Source organism: Drosophila hydei, unplaced genomic scaffold, assembly GCF_003285905.1.
Source record: "Drosophila hydei strain 15085-1641.00,03,60 unplaced genomic scaffold, DhydRS2 tig00000339-arrow-arrow-pilon, whole genome shotgun sequence".
Lineage (NCBI taxonomy): Eukaryota > Metazoa > Arthropoda > Insecta > Diptera > Drosophilidae > Drosophila > Drosophila hydei.
Window position 1 is genome coordinate 290,498 of NW_022045712.1, and position 14,674 is coordinate 305,171.

At 46.0% G+C, this 14,674-nt stretch overlaps 2 protein-coding genes across 2 annotated transcripts in view; both read right to left on the reverse strand.

The window, feature by feature from the left end:
* Positions 1 to 260: 260 nt before the first annotated feature.
* On the reverse strand, positions 261 to 4,452 carry LOC111596815 (pyruvate dehydrogenase phosphatase regulatory subunit, mitochondrial). The gene is made up of 6 exons (XM_023311183.2): positions 2,674 to 4,452; positions 2,318 to 2,615; positions 2,039 to 2,252; positions 1,066 to 1,219; positions 885 to 1,000; positions 261 to 793 (listed from the first exon to the last, which is right to left on the reverse strand). The coding sequence occupies exons 1-6, from the start codon at positions 4,238 to 4,240 to the stop codon at positions 338 to 340; spliced, it is 2,805 nt and encodes a 934-aa protein (XP_023166951.2). The 5' UTR covers positions 4,241 to 4,452; the 3' UTR covers positions 261 to 337.
* A 2,546-nt stretch (positions 4,453 to 6,998) lies between these two features.
* The window catches only part of LOC111596769 (polyhomeotic-proximal chromatin protein), a 29,672-nt gene continuing 21,996 nt past the window's right edge, over positions 6,999 to 14,674 (reverse strand). The window contains 8 exon segments of the mRNA XM_030224023.1: positions 6,999 to 9,118; positions 9,212 to 10,559; positions 10,590 to 10,822; positions 12,409 to 12,921; positions 12,982 to 13,254; positions 13,772 to 13,890; positions 13,961 to 14,212; positions 14,279 to 14,506. Coding sequence (XP_030079883.1) covers positions 7,912 to 9,118; positions 9,212 to 10,559; positions 10,590 to 10,822; positions 12,409 to 12,921; positions 12,982 to 13,254; positions 13,772 to 13,890; positions 13,961 to 14,212; positions 14,279 to 14,506 — 4,173 coding nt within the window. The 3' untranslated portion in view covers positions 6,999 to 7,911.

Consider the following 14,674-nt stretch of genomic DNA (forward strand, 5'->3'; position numbering starts at 1 on the left):
TATATAGCCATATGAATATACAGATATATATACATACATATGACTATATAGTATATATAGTATATATATTAATATTTTAGTAACATTAAACTAATATCGGTTTGCAATTGAGACTCTCATTGATGCGCAAAAGTGAGACGAACGAACGAACATTTTCGCTTGACTGTAAGCCAAAATATCAAGTATGGAACGGGCAGCCCAGTGAAGGGTTTGGTTAATTTAGAATGGACTGGGACGGGGACGGGGACGGGTACGGGTACGGGGACGGGGACGGGTACGGGGACGGGGACAGAGACGGGGACTGTGACTATGACTGTGGCTGGGATCGGGTCTGGATTCACTGGCGCGTCACCGTCAGATTCGAGCTGAACGAGAGCAGATCTGCCTGGTCGGGTTTGTCGCGCGTCGCATGGTAGGCCTCGCGTTCGCGATCCGGGAACTTGGTGGGCAGGTTGGGCGAGTGCAGATTCACCTTGGCCTCGAACCTCACCCCAGCCACCTCCACCTCGTAGTGCCCGGACAGCACGTACTCGTTGCTCACGGCCAGCTCTTGGCCCTGCTCATCAATGTTGCGCACAAAGCCCAAGCAGACCTGCTTCTCGAACGTATACCCATATCCGGTTGTTGTCGTCATTCCCACATACACGCCATCTCGATAAATGGGCTCGCCGCCCCAGCACCACATGTCCACCTCGTGATCATGATCGTTGAGCAGCAGCTGCACATACATGCGCTTCACACCCTCCTCTCGCTGCTTCAGCAGCGCGCTGCGTCCAATAAAGTCAATGGGTTTCTGTCCAAGCAAAGGCATAACATTAACAAACATCTCTTTTACTCTCTCTCTCTATCTCTTTCTCTTTCTCTTTCTCTCTGCATCTACTTACATTGAACTTCACACGCCAACTGCGCCCGCACTCCAGCGGCGTGGTGAACGTATCCAAGTCCTGACCCCAGAACGCATAAAACTTCTCAATGCGCAGCGCCCTGGTCGCATAGTAGCCTAGGTACACAAAGGACACAGTGAGCAAGACTGACTACCTTATTGCCTTGATTTGGGGAACTCACCTGCGTGCTGTATCTGGTACTTCTTACCCGCCTTGTGCAGTCGCGAGTAGACATGCAGCGCATACTCGTTCGGTATATAGAGCACGTAGCCCAGTTCTCCGGTGTGGGTGATGTTCAGGACGCGTATGCCATCAGCCAGGCCCACATCGAGTTCCTGTCGAAGGGAAGCAGTTGCAGAAGACGTTTCAGATTTGTGTGAGATTGATTGACTGACCAATTTACATGTGATTGTTGGATAAAATGCGCAGTGTAAACGATTGCGATTGATTGATTGATGGACTGACAGACTGACCAATTGTCATGCGATTGTGCAGCTGATTGGTTGAGTTGTAAGTACATCAAACTATCTGATTGACTGATTGATTGGTTTCAAATATGAAATAGCCATGGGATTGACGAACTGATCGATTGATTGATTGACCAATTGACATGCACTTATTATATGATTATACTGACATAGTCACATTGAATGAGCTGATTGACTGAATGATTAGACGATTGAAAGGATTTATTGAATGACAAATTTGAGGTTGATTCAGCTCACGGGTGGACAGGCTAATGGAGAGTTGGTTGTCTGATTATCTAGCTGAAATACTGAGTGATAGACTGACTGACTGATTGATTGACATGGTTTAGCTACCAGGTAAAGTTTCATAAAAATTATCTTTGATTACAGCTTAAGCTAATGTTCACAGTTACCGATGAAAGTGCATTTGAAACGTGTTTTACCATAGCTGAAAGTCCATTAAGATATGTGTTCAATCGACTTAAGAGAAACCGTTTTTCCAAATAGAAAACTAAATTTAGCATAAGCAAAAATAAAACTAGGTAGGCCAGACATTTGGAATGAGCAAAGTCAAGTACAATGCCACATAGTCCATAAATTGAAACAAGAGAAATTAGTCATACTTTAACACTTCCAACGAGAAGCCACTGGTGCAGCCTTTGCGGCCAAGATGCCTAGATCGCTTACCTTGTATGTGAAGAAGGGGAAGCTCTTGGCTGTGAGATCTGTGTCGGTGAGTTCCGAGAGCAGAATACGCGAATATGGTCCCAATATACAGATGGCTGTGTACATGGAGGTGACGTCCGCCACGTTGACCTTGGCGCGCAGGTGATCGGGCATATGCTTGCGGATCCAGCTCATGGAACGCGTCTGCTGAATAGTCGGGGCAATCATCATGTAGCTACAGCACGCAAGGGAAATAGAATCAGTGCGACTAGAGGTAAATTGATTTCATTCTCTACTTACTGGCGCTCAGAGAGACGCGCCAGGGAGCAATCGTTCTCATAGCCACCATTGTGATTCTGCATGCCCGTGTGTATAATGGAGCCAACGGCAACATCAACATCGTTCGAGCAGAGATACTGCAGCAGCTCAACCACCTCATTGCCCTTCGACCAGAAGTCATATTTGGTGAAGGAGCTGTAGTCGGCAATGCCGATGCGTTCTCGACAGGCGCGATACTCCGTGGCCACATGATCGAACCATGGAGGTTTGCCAAAGGTATGCGTCTGGGAGATGCGAAATCGCGGCAGCCCAAACTCATCTGCAATCAAAGAGCAAAGGATTAGTGCCTGATATACATTTACATATAGAGGATGCACCTTGCTTATCATTTGTGTCGAAATAGTTGGGTCGCTCGTAGCCCATCGATTGGCCAAAGACGGCACCCGCTTCCTTCAGCTGCGGATAGATGGGCGACATGCGCAGATTGCGACCGGTCTGAAACTCGTCGAAGGGATAGTTGATCTCAAAGTGTTTGCCGGGCGCCTCCTTGCAGCGATCCCTCAAGAACTTGCGATTGTTGTGCAGGCCCAGGAACCGATTGATGTCCAGTATGTGCAGATCCAGATATGTGGAGCCCTTTGTGATGAGATCGGTGAGCACACGGCCAATGCCACCCGATGCAGAGACGCCCATCGTCTTATTGCCCGCCGCCACGTAATAGTTTTGTATCTCGGGTGCCTCGCCCAATATCCATTTGCAGTCCGGCGAGAAGACCTGCAACGAGTTGGTTAGCCGATCCAGGGACGCATCCCGGAACGAAGGGACACGATGCAGCAGCGCATCGAGCAGCTCATGAAAATGATCCCAGTCGGGCGGATATTGACGCGCTTTCTGAGACAGCGGTATGACGCCGTCCTCATACACCATCTTCGCCTCACGCTCGTAGCCTCCAGCGAGAATGTGGCCCTCGCATTCGCGGAAAAAGATGCGTCCGTCAAAGTCGCGTACAAATGGCGTATTCGGATCCAGCTCGGCGATCGGTTTTGTGTGCAGATAGTGATGCTCCACTGCCTTGAGCGGTACCTTCACAACTGGTTTGGACAGCGTGCCCACCTCTCGCGCCCAAAACCCAGTGCAGTTCACAAAGTACTCGCAGTTGACGTCCCCAGAGGTGGTCTCCACACGAGCCACCTTGCCGTGCTCGCTGTGTATCTTTTTGACGGCGCAGTGCTCCACGATGCGCACACCTAGGCGACGTGCCTCCTTAATGAAAGCGTGGCATACCAAATGCGGATCACAAACACCATCCTCCGGTATCCAGAGTCCTCCTTCGATGCCGTCTAGCGAGATCAGCGAACAGTGCTGCTGACACTGCTCCGGCGTGAGTATCTCACAATTCATGCCCCAGGCCACGGCCAGGGATTTCATGCGATGAAACGAAGTCATGCGATCGAAATTGCGCGCTAAATTCAGGCTACCCACCTGCCTCCAGCCGGTGGGCAGGCCACGATCTGTCAGCTGCTTGATCAAATCAATGGAATACCCGGCTAGCTTTAGTTCTGTATAGCTCGGCTCAAAGCGTCCGGCTAGACCACAAGCACTCCAAGGCAACTCACCGCCCACGATATCCTGTTCGACCAGCAGCGTCTCGCCGCCCCAGCCTTGAAGACCGAGATGGTAGGCCACCGAGGCGCCCGTTATGCCACCGCCGCAGATAATGACACGCGCCTGTGCCGGCACTTTTGGCTTTTCGTTGGGATCGACAGCTTCATGTGGCTGAAATTTACGTTTACTCAAGACCTGCTCATCGGCAGCATCTGCCGCATGGCCCGTTGCGGTGCTCAGCAATCGTAGGCCCAGATGCTGTCTATGCAACTGATTTACGTTCGCTCCGCTGCTGGCGGCATGTTGGCAACATGCAACGCCACGGAGTAGCTTATGCATTGTTCTTAGCTTATGTCGTCTTCCGCTGTTTGTTGTTCAATACGGAATTAATTATGTTTTGTTATTATTGTTATTGTCCCGTGCTCAGCTTATAGAATTTAGCGCAGCATTGGATATCGATAACTTATTGTCCAACCGCCACCAAAAACAGCTGATGTCAGGGCTGGGTACGATACTCGCCCTGGGTATCGATACTTGAACGTACGTTAAAAATTCAACTCGGGTTTAGGCGTTGTTTAAATCAATTGTTATGCAATTTATTTATACGCTATGTAAATATAATTTGTTCACAACTGTTATATAATTATTTTGTTTTTTTTTTTTCTGTATTTTTGTTTTTTCTTGTTCATTAAGTTTTTGATTTTAAAGCAGTTGCTTTCAACAATGGTTTATCTCGATCAATCGATTCGAATCAATTAAATCAATCAATCAATACTATATAATTCACACGATTTTGGTTTATATGATTTGTTTTGTAATTGCAATTTGCTTTTAACTACAACTACCACATAGACGACATAGATGTACGCTGGGTTACTTTCCTCTTAAGATCGAAGGATCTTTAAATTGTTAACAAATTTACAGACTTTTATATTGTTATTACAATAATTACAATAAATGGAAAATGTTGTAACAGCAGACTGAATCCTACATCAGAAAAAAGAATTCACGTAACTCCTGCTGGTTCCGTTTCATGAGAATGCACAATGGAGTAGGGGCACTCAAGAAAAATATATATACTTATGAACTTAAAAAAAACATTGATTAAAATACTTCTTAATTTATTATAAAAACGGCGCACTCTAAAATTCGTCTTGCTTCTCACTTACTTTAAATTGGATTAATCGCAATTTCAATTATTTTTTATTTTATTTTTTGCCTCGATTAAATCTGTTAAGTAAGAAAAAGTGCGCTAAAACGTTTTTAAACACTTATGCAGTTTATAATTTTTTATTTTTTTTTTTTTTTCATTTTATTACCTGCTGTATTACATACGTTTCTCTCCTTATGTTGTTTTCTGTTTAATTGCAGTTTTTTCAATAATAATTATAATAATAATCATGTTTTTCTTCTTTAATTAATTGCTATAAGTATTTTTTTATGTAAATACCTGCCTAACTGCGCATTTTAATATTTTTTTTATTTGGTATTTTAGTGGTATTTTGTTGTTTGTATTTTAAATTTTTGTTAGTTATTCTCTATATTTAATATGTGTGTGTTAAAAACTATTTTGGCCTTATAGGGTAGATGACACTACACTACGCTACATACTGAAACATTTCTCCTTCATCTTTTCGCTAAAGTCACCCTAACGAAAACAAAAAAAAAACACCAACTGCACACCAACGCACATATATTCGCATGCATGCTTGTATGCATGTATGTGAGTGCACTTGCCGTTGCAGTTGTCTACTTATACAGTTAACGGTAAACGTACTTATTTATATACAAGTGTAAACAGCCAATAACAATGGCTGCCCATATATATATTAATTTATATATATATATATATATATATATATATATATAATTGTGTGTTGAAATGCTAAATGAACTAATTTTCGGTGTTTTGTTAACTTGTTTTTTTTTTGTTTTTAAAAATTTTTTTTATAATTTTTTTTTCTTTTGCTTTGTTTTGAGCGAAGTTTTTTGTGTGCAACAATATTTTTGTTGTGTATAACTACACTGAGAGAAAGTAAGAGGGGCTGAAATCGGATGAGGAAGGGCGGGAAATGGTATATAGAGGTTATATTCAAAATGTCTCAATGGAATGTTTTTTTTTTCTTATTGCAATGGTGCAAGGAAGAGTGATGGAGTGACAGTGCGAGAGAGAGAAAGAGATAGAGAGAGAGAGCGAAAGCTGAAGAGAAGAGAGCTTACATGTATATACAACGTGTATGTGTGTGTGTGTGCACTTGACTTATATGAATACACTGAACATTTAGTTTATGCCGAATGCAAAATATTTGCCTTGTTCACATTTGAGTAAATGTTTATGTTTTTGTTGCAATATTTGATTTGATTTATTTGATTTATTTGTAATTTATTTGCATCTGCACAGCAGAGAGCTAAAAATTTCTTTGTTAACATTTGCTGTATTTTTTTATAATATAATTTTAAATTGTATTTCAAGTGTTCGCCATGTTTTATATTAATTTTAGACTACGAAATTGTCTCATTTATTTATGTATATATTTTTCTTTCGTTTTTCATTTTCACTTTTCTCTTCCTTACTTTTATTTTCCTTTCTTTTATGTTATATGTAATGTACATTAAATTTCTGTTTTCTCATTTGTCCATGCAAATGTCTTTTGTAGTATGTGTTTTATGGTATGTATGTATATGTATTTGTAGTTGTATTTGTATATGTATATATATATATATATATATTTCGTTTCGTATATAAAAAGGGGGAGAGATTTATCTTTAACGTCTAACAAATTGGTTTTTAAATGCAGTTATTGACCTGAACATTCGTTAATTATATATTCGCAATTATTATTAATTATTCAATATACGTATATCTCATTATATATATATATATGTGTTTGTTTGTTTATGCATATATATATATATATATATATATATATATATGTGTGTGTGTATATTTGTTAGATTGTAAAATAGTTAAACAATTTTTTTTTCGTATGGCTTCTGGTGTTTTCTATATATTTATGTTAAATGTTGCATTTCCTTCTTCGTTTTTTATTATTTATATTTATTGCTTGTTGTATTTGTTTATTCTTTAAAATGGAATTTTTAGTAATTACAGTATTTGTTGTTGTTTTGTTCTTTCTTTTCTTTTCACTTCTCTTTAGTTTTCTGACGTCACAAAAATTACGAACTCTTCGCTGCTGTTGTTTGCTCTTGCGCAACGGATTTTTTAAACAATAAACAAATGAAAGTTATTCCAACACAAAAAAACAATGCTAAAAAATATGCAATTTTAGGTTCTCGACTCGGGCCTGGCTGGGAGGCTGGGGATGCGTTTCTCTTCTGCGTAAATAAATAATGTTTAGCTTAGTTACAGTTAGCCTTAATCATAGTCATATATTTATGAAAAAAAAAACATGAAAATAAAAATATAATTATATATATATAACAATAGGCAACAACACGAAGCAAAAAGGGGGCGTGGCAGCGCAACAAACTTGCAACTGCTGACTTGCAACTGTAACATATGATTGAGTAACCAAGGAGGCGGCTTGTACAAGTGAGTGTGTGCGTGTGTGTGTGTGTGTGTGTATGTGTGTGTGTGTGTGTGTGCATTTGCATGAGGCACGGCTTGTCATGTGGCAAGTGCAACTTGCCTTCCACTTCTCACATTAATTGAACAAATTTGTCGCATGGTTTTGCCAACTGGCTTCAAGAACATAAAGAAGGCTTTCTCCTGGCGCTGGGCTGGGGCTGTTGAGGGTGGGCGGGGCATGTACGGCACCTAATTGCTACCTTCTGGTTGAGTGCGTGCAATCGGCTTGTATATATTTATTTATTTATTAGAAAAATCCGCAACGTTGGCTGGCTTCATTAGTGTTGACTCGGCGGTTGCTGCTTGGCGCTTAGCGCGTGCGTCGCCTGCGCGTTGCTGCAACAACAACAGCAGCAACAGCAACATCGCCGTCGAAGTCAGCTTGTCGCGGGCTGGGCAATTTTTATGACGTCTCTAAAAATCATACTTTAAACGTTTTCTCCCGTCGCTGCTGCTGCTGTTGCTGCTGCTGCTGCTGCTGCTGTTGGTGGCTGCGATGCGACTGTTGCTGCTGCTGTTGTGCGCTGCCATTGGCCGCCAATAGACTCATGGAGCCAGCGCTGCATAGCGCCGCAGCTGCTGCTGTGGCATCCTCGCAGGCATAGCTCGCAATGCGATGATCGCTGCGCGAACGCTCTCGATCGTGTGTGCGATGATGATGATGCGACTGTTGCTGCTGCTGCTGCTGCTGCTGCTGTTGCTGCTGCTCACTGATTGCCGACGCGCCGTTGCGCTTGCTGCTGGCCGCCTGCTGCTGGGAGCGTCGATTGCCCAGACGCTTCAGCTCGTAGTCGCGCGCATCTGCCGCATCGAACGTGGCTGCGCGCTGCTGTTTGCCATGCCGCGAGCTCGGCTGCTGCTGTTGCTGTGACTCGTATTGCTGCGGGCAGTACTCGTCATATTCATGCTCATCGCATAGATTCGCATTACATTGCTGCTGCTGCTGCTGCTGCTGTTGTTGTTGTTGTTGCTGTTGCTGCTGTGCTCGATGCTTTTTGGGTGGCAGCGGTATGGGCGGCTGCGCTTGAGCTTGAGCTTGAGCTTGTGTCTGTGTGCTGGCTGAGGCTGCTGCCGCCGCTGCGTGCAGCGATGTTGCTGCTGTGGCCGTGCCCGTCGAACAGCTCGTGGCACGCCGCACAACATCAACACCGCCGCCGCAGCAGGCGCACTCCTACAATTCCGTCACAGAATACAAATCGCTATTGGCGGCATGGCCCACAGCTGTCACAGCAGCAGCAGCAGCACCGCCGCCTGCGCTACGCTTAAGCGAGCGATAGAACAACGCCTGCTGCTGCTGCTCTGCCAGCAACTGTTGCTGTTGGTGCTGCTGCTGCTTGCTGCTGGCGCTGCTCGACACAGTGCCATGATAGTTGTTGTTGTGCTGTCGCTGCTGCTGGTAGTAGGCCGCCTGCTGCTGCTGCTGCTGCTGTTGATGGTAGGTACTGCTGTCGTAGGAGTGCTGCTTCTTCATGCTGCTGAGCATTAGCTGGCCTCCATATTGCTGCTGCTGCTGCAGTTGCTGCTCGGCGTAGCTGCGCGCATTGTCCAGCGTCTCAGCGCGACGTGGTCGCTCTCGCTCTCGCTCCCTCTCTCTGTCCCTCTCTCTCTCTCTCTCCCTGTCCCTTTCTCTTTCTCTTTCCCGCTCACGCTCTCGCTCGCGCTCTCGCTCCCTCTCACGTTCTCTATCTCTTTCGCGCTCGTAGCCAAAGCTGGCAGTTTGCTGCTGTCGCAAGCTCGCCGATTTGGGCGGCAGCGTTTGCATGTGATTCGCATTGCTCGCATCCCGCGAATTCTTGTGCCGATTCTTGGGTGGCAACGAGGGCGGCTGCTGTTGCTGCTGCTGCGAGGCGAGCTGCAGCTTCTGTTGCGCCGTTGCTTGGGGTCGCTGCAGCGACCGATACTGCCCCAGGGTGGCGGCGCACAGCGGCTGTGATGAGATCTTTGACTGCGAGGCGGGCACGCCGGCGTTGCCGGTGGGCGACTGCACCGGTATGTCCGGCAGCGGCTGGTTGACTATGGAAGCCGGATTCAAGGAGCGCTGCACGCGTGGCGCCGCTGTAGGCGCTGTCTGCTGCGACACAGCTGCCGCTGCTGCCGGATAGACGCCGCTGCTCTCAATGCTGTAGACGGCCGAGGGCGGCAAAATGTGAGTGGTCGGTGGATGGTGATGTAGCTGCTGCTGTTGCTGCTGTTGCTGTTGCTGCTGCTGTTGTTGCTGCTGTTGCAGTTGCTGCAGCGCGAGCAGCTGCTGCTGTTGCTGCTGCTGCAGCGCCAGCAGCTGCTGCTGCTCCTTGGCATAGGAGCTGCCCACGCCCGTGGTGCCGGGTATTTCCGTAAAGGTGTTGACTATCTTTGGCTTGGGTGGCGGCGGTGGCGCGGGCTGTGGCTGCAATTGCTGCTGCGGCGGCGGCGGTGGTGGCACCACCTGCTGCACCACCATCTGCATTTGCAGCTGCTGCTGTTGTTGGGAAGGTGGCGGCGGTTGCTGCTGCAGCTGCAGCTGCTGCTGCTGTTGCTGCTGCTGTTGTAGTGGCTGTTGCTGCGACTGTTGCAGCTGCTGCTGCTGAGCTGTGCTGGGCACCAACATGTCCGTGGAGCCACCCGCATAGACCTGCGGCATGCAGTCCGCCTGCTGGCAGTAGTCCTTGGACACTGTGGCTATCGATGGCGTCTTGGCGCTGCGCAGATTGGGCGATGGGGAGGCACCTTTGAGCGAGCCGCCATAGCGGCCCACATGGCGCAGCGTGGCGCACTTGCTGGCCGTGGCGGCGGCCACAATGTTGAGATTGTTGTTGCCGCGCACCGACTTGGGCCCGATGCTGATGTACTTGGGATCGAAGCGATTGAAGCTGTTGTTGGTGACGTCGCGTGGATCTCGATCGTCGACCAGAACGTCAACGTCCAGGCCATTGCCAGTTGACTTGCAAATGGCATTCGCCGTCTGAGCCGACAGCACGGAGCGTATGGAGCTGCCCGTCGAGCGGGGCAGCGTGGCCGACGCGAATATGTTCTTCAATGTGTTGCTGCTGCTGTGATGGTGCTGTTGTTGCTGTTGCAGCTGCTGCTGCTGCTGCTGTTGTTGCTGCAGCTGTTGCTGGAGCTGCTGCTGCTGTTGTTGCTGCTGCTGCTGGTTAATGTTGCTGCTGTGCTGCGTGTTGTTGCTATTGCCTGCATACGTGCTGCAGGCAAGCGAATCTCAGTAGAAGTCGTTCGATTCGAGCGTCTTACACTGCTTGCTGAGCGTCGCGTATTTGCCGTTGTTGGGGCCGGGCAAGTACGACGCCGACTGTTGGTGGTGCGACGGCAGCCGGCCCAGCGTGTGATGGCCCGATCTGCAAGCAGACATAACGGTAGACATTATGAGTAAGTTAAGCCAGCTCAAGCCAAATGCATTTGCAACAGTTGCCAATGGGCGATAAGTTAAGACGTTAGACTAGTGACAGCATTAGGGGTAGTCTGGCAGATGAAGAGTGAATATAGAACATCGATTAGCGTTTGTTAATTGTTAGAGTTGTGACACCAATACTACTGTAGATATACGTATGTACACTGTATAGAAGCAATATGATAAGTAAGACCCTTGTACCTTCTACCTTCTACATTCCTCTAAGCCTATGGTTACCTTTAGGTTCTATTTTATCTGCTGCTGCTCTGCTCAGTTCTACTGCTCCCTGCAATCCAATCCTTATACAGCTGGATTCGAAATCAATTCACATCTCTCATTGTATCTATATATTTATATATATATATATATATATATGTGTGTGCGTATGTAGGGAAACAAAGTTGGTTTGTATCTTTATTGTCTTAGAAACCTATTGCTTAAAACTAACCAAGACACGTGTGCTTATGTTTTATATAAAGACGGTTCTCTTTAGTTCTTATATGTCTATTGGCATCTGATTGAAGTAACTGCATAAGGTTGACGAAGTCTGAAATTCTAGCACTGTCGATAGCTAAGCTCATCTACGTCAAGAAATCGAATTCCCCTCAAAAGAATTCCTTCTGCTGTCTCAATTTTCGAGTTACTAATTCTATTTTGTATATCATTCATAGATATATATATATATATATATATATATATATATATATATATATATATATATATATATATATATTTATATTGCTAAGGCAAATATGGCTAAAGATTAAAAAATCTTCCTGTTATTTATGGAAATGTTTATGAAGTTAAAATTATTAATATATATATATATTATATATATTTACTTGAATTAATATAGTTTTATTTTGTTAAGTCTAGCAAGGCTGAAGCGACCTAAAGTGGATTTTAGAATGTGGACAAACAGGTGCACAACAGGTGAGCCTGAAGCGACTTCGTTGCTCCTTATAATAAAAGTATATTTCATATATTTTTGCCTATAGCTACAGTCTGTTAGACTCAACTGCAGCAGTTGACTTTCCAGGGAATGTTCAAGCTGCACAAGTGGTTATAGAGACTACCCCTAATGCTGATTCATCTGTCGTGTGGGTGCGTTCGGCGTTTGCGTGCTGTTGTCCATGTACGATATATATATTGACTGTAACCCCTCGAGCTACTACTGTGAACTACATTTGTATTCTGTGCGTGCGCGTGTGTGTGTGTCATGCAGCTGGTGGGCGTGGCCTAGCGCTGGGCATTGGGCACACAACAAATAAAAACATAAGAATCAAAGAATAAACAAATTACAAAATCCGACAAAATCATAACGATGAACAACAACATAATGTACACAGGACCAACAACATAGGTGAAAATAAGTGTAAATTATAATGAAATGAAATGTAAGTACATTAAAAATAAAGAGTTTGTGCGACTGCCTCTAACGGGACTCGTGTCTACTGAGAGTACTAAGACTAAATCATAAAACAAAGATGAACGAAAAAAGAGGACAAAATTAAATTAAATTAAACTTCATGCCTTGTGCCATGCACCAAATCATAGCCGGGCGGCGGCGACGGCGAGCGGCGCCCCCCGTTGGAGCGGCTCGAAAGGGATGTGGCCGCCGCCACCGCCGCTGCCGTTGAGTTAGTTCTATGCTGTGTGTTGTTGTGGTTGTAGTGGTGGTTGTTGTTGTGGTGGTGGTGTTGTTGGTGGTTATAAGTTGTTGCAGATGATGTATTGTTGTTGCTTGATTGTGTTGATGGTGATGCCAACCCTTGTCGCAGTCCCGCCGTGCCATTCCTATACGGGCCGACGCCATTGCCGCCAGCCAAGCTGCCGCCGCTCGGCAACGTTCCAGTGTGTCCGCCAGCTCCTGGGCCGCCGGCCACGCTGCCGCCCATGGGCCCACCATGCGCCTGCTGGTGGTGCAGCAGCGTGCGATTTATGGTGCCGGTGCTCATCGGCGCCGTTGGCGAAATGCTGGCACTCGGCGCATTCGAGGCAGAGAACAGCGGCGCCGTCTCCGACTTGTCGCCATCCATCGTGGGCCTGTAAGAAGCGCAACGAGTGTCAAACAGAGCTCACATTGGCAAACACACGAGGACTTACCTCTTGCTCAGATAGATCCAGGCATGCGAGTCCGCATAGACCAGTATAGTTAGCAGAAAGGAGGTCAGCAGGCCAGCCACCATCATCAGGCTCAGGCCGAGCAAGCCGCCGCCGCAAAGGCCGTGCAATGCCTCCGCATAGTGTCGATCGATGGCCCGTCTGTCCAGTGTGGCGGACAGATTGGTCAGATTACGTTTCGTCTCCTCCAGGTCGTTGTCCATGGCGTTTAGCGTGCGCTGAATGTCAATGCGTGGATACGTGTCCTGGCTCATGCTGCAGCAGAAATATATTTGTATTTATATATATCTTATTTGTATATATTCTAGATAAGTGTGTGCCTGACTTGACCCAAGGAAAACACATCTAAATGTCGGAAAAACAAAGAACTTGAATAAGCTTCTAGGGAAATGACATGATAAGGCCACTAGCTTTATATGTGTAACCCTAAACTATATAAGTAGAGCTACCTATATATAGCCATTTAATGTCAATCATAGATCAGTCGATCGGACAATGTCTTTATATAGCTGTCAGTTGCAGGCACCACATAGTTTTCTCGGTTAGCTTGACAAACCTGGTCAGTTCAAGGTTTATCTAGTCAACATTCAAATACTATAACACTTAGCTCATGTATTTTAGCTTATATATCTATAGTCTCTCTACACCTGAGCAACGTTTGCGATTCCTTTGCTTACTATATGCATATATACAACACTGATTAAGTTGCCTTCAAGTCCTGAACAAATCTTTAGTGGTATTATAATGCAGCTGTTGCTGCTGTTGTATTTACCGTTGCATCATTTCAACGCTCTCGCGTGCACGTTCCACCAAATCGCGGGACTCGTTGAGGCGCAGTATGAAGCGATTGCGCAATGTGCCGCAGTTGAGGAAGTAGACATAGGGACTGCGCTGTAAGTGCGAAAGCGCAAGGACACACATTAAACTCGATTCAATTTCGGCTGGAGCTGATGGAGCTTACCATGCCCACCTGGCGGCACATGTACTCATGTGGACGCATGCAAAAGTCGCCGGCTGCCACGCTGGAGGCCAAGTAGATGCCGGCCAGCAGCCAGCAGATGATGATGCAGAATAGCCCCGAGACACTGAAGAAGATCAGCGTGCAGCGCGAGCGACGGGCGACCCCAATGACCAGGACAGTGCACAGGAACAGCAGCAGAGTGAGGAATGCCAATGTGGCTGGCCAGCGTATGGATTCATAAAGATCGCCCAGCTAAAAGAGAAAGAGAGAAAGCCACATCAGTGAAGGCCCCTTTTCAAGCTGCTGCATAGCACCTACATGGAGGATGCCCATCAACGAGGTCTCGTTCTCGCTGCCCTTAGTCTTCATGAAGTAGAGCACCATGTTGTCCAGCGAGGTGACGGCGCGTGAGGTATTCTCCCGCACCAGACGCGACGTCTCAATGAGCAGCATGACTGCGGTCTGATTGTATTGCGGCTTCTCCACCATGTCCTGCACCTTGTGCGATGCCATTTTCGTCTCGAGATCACGCTTTATGGTTTCAGTCTGTCAACGAGAGAGGAAAGAGCATAAGAGAATATTAGATGCCATTGCAGAGATAGAGAGAGAGAGACAGAGTGATTTACTCTTTATGGGCTAGGTGTAATAATTTATCATCATATATCAGTCCACATGGAAGTTCAAGAGTCAGCTAATCAAATAACTTGGGTTGGG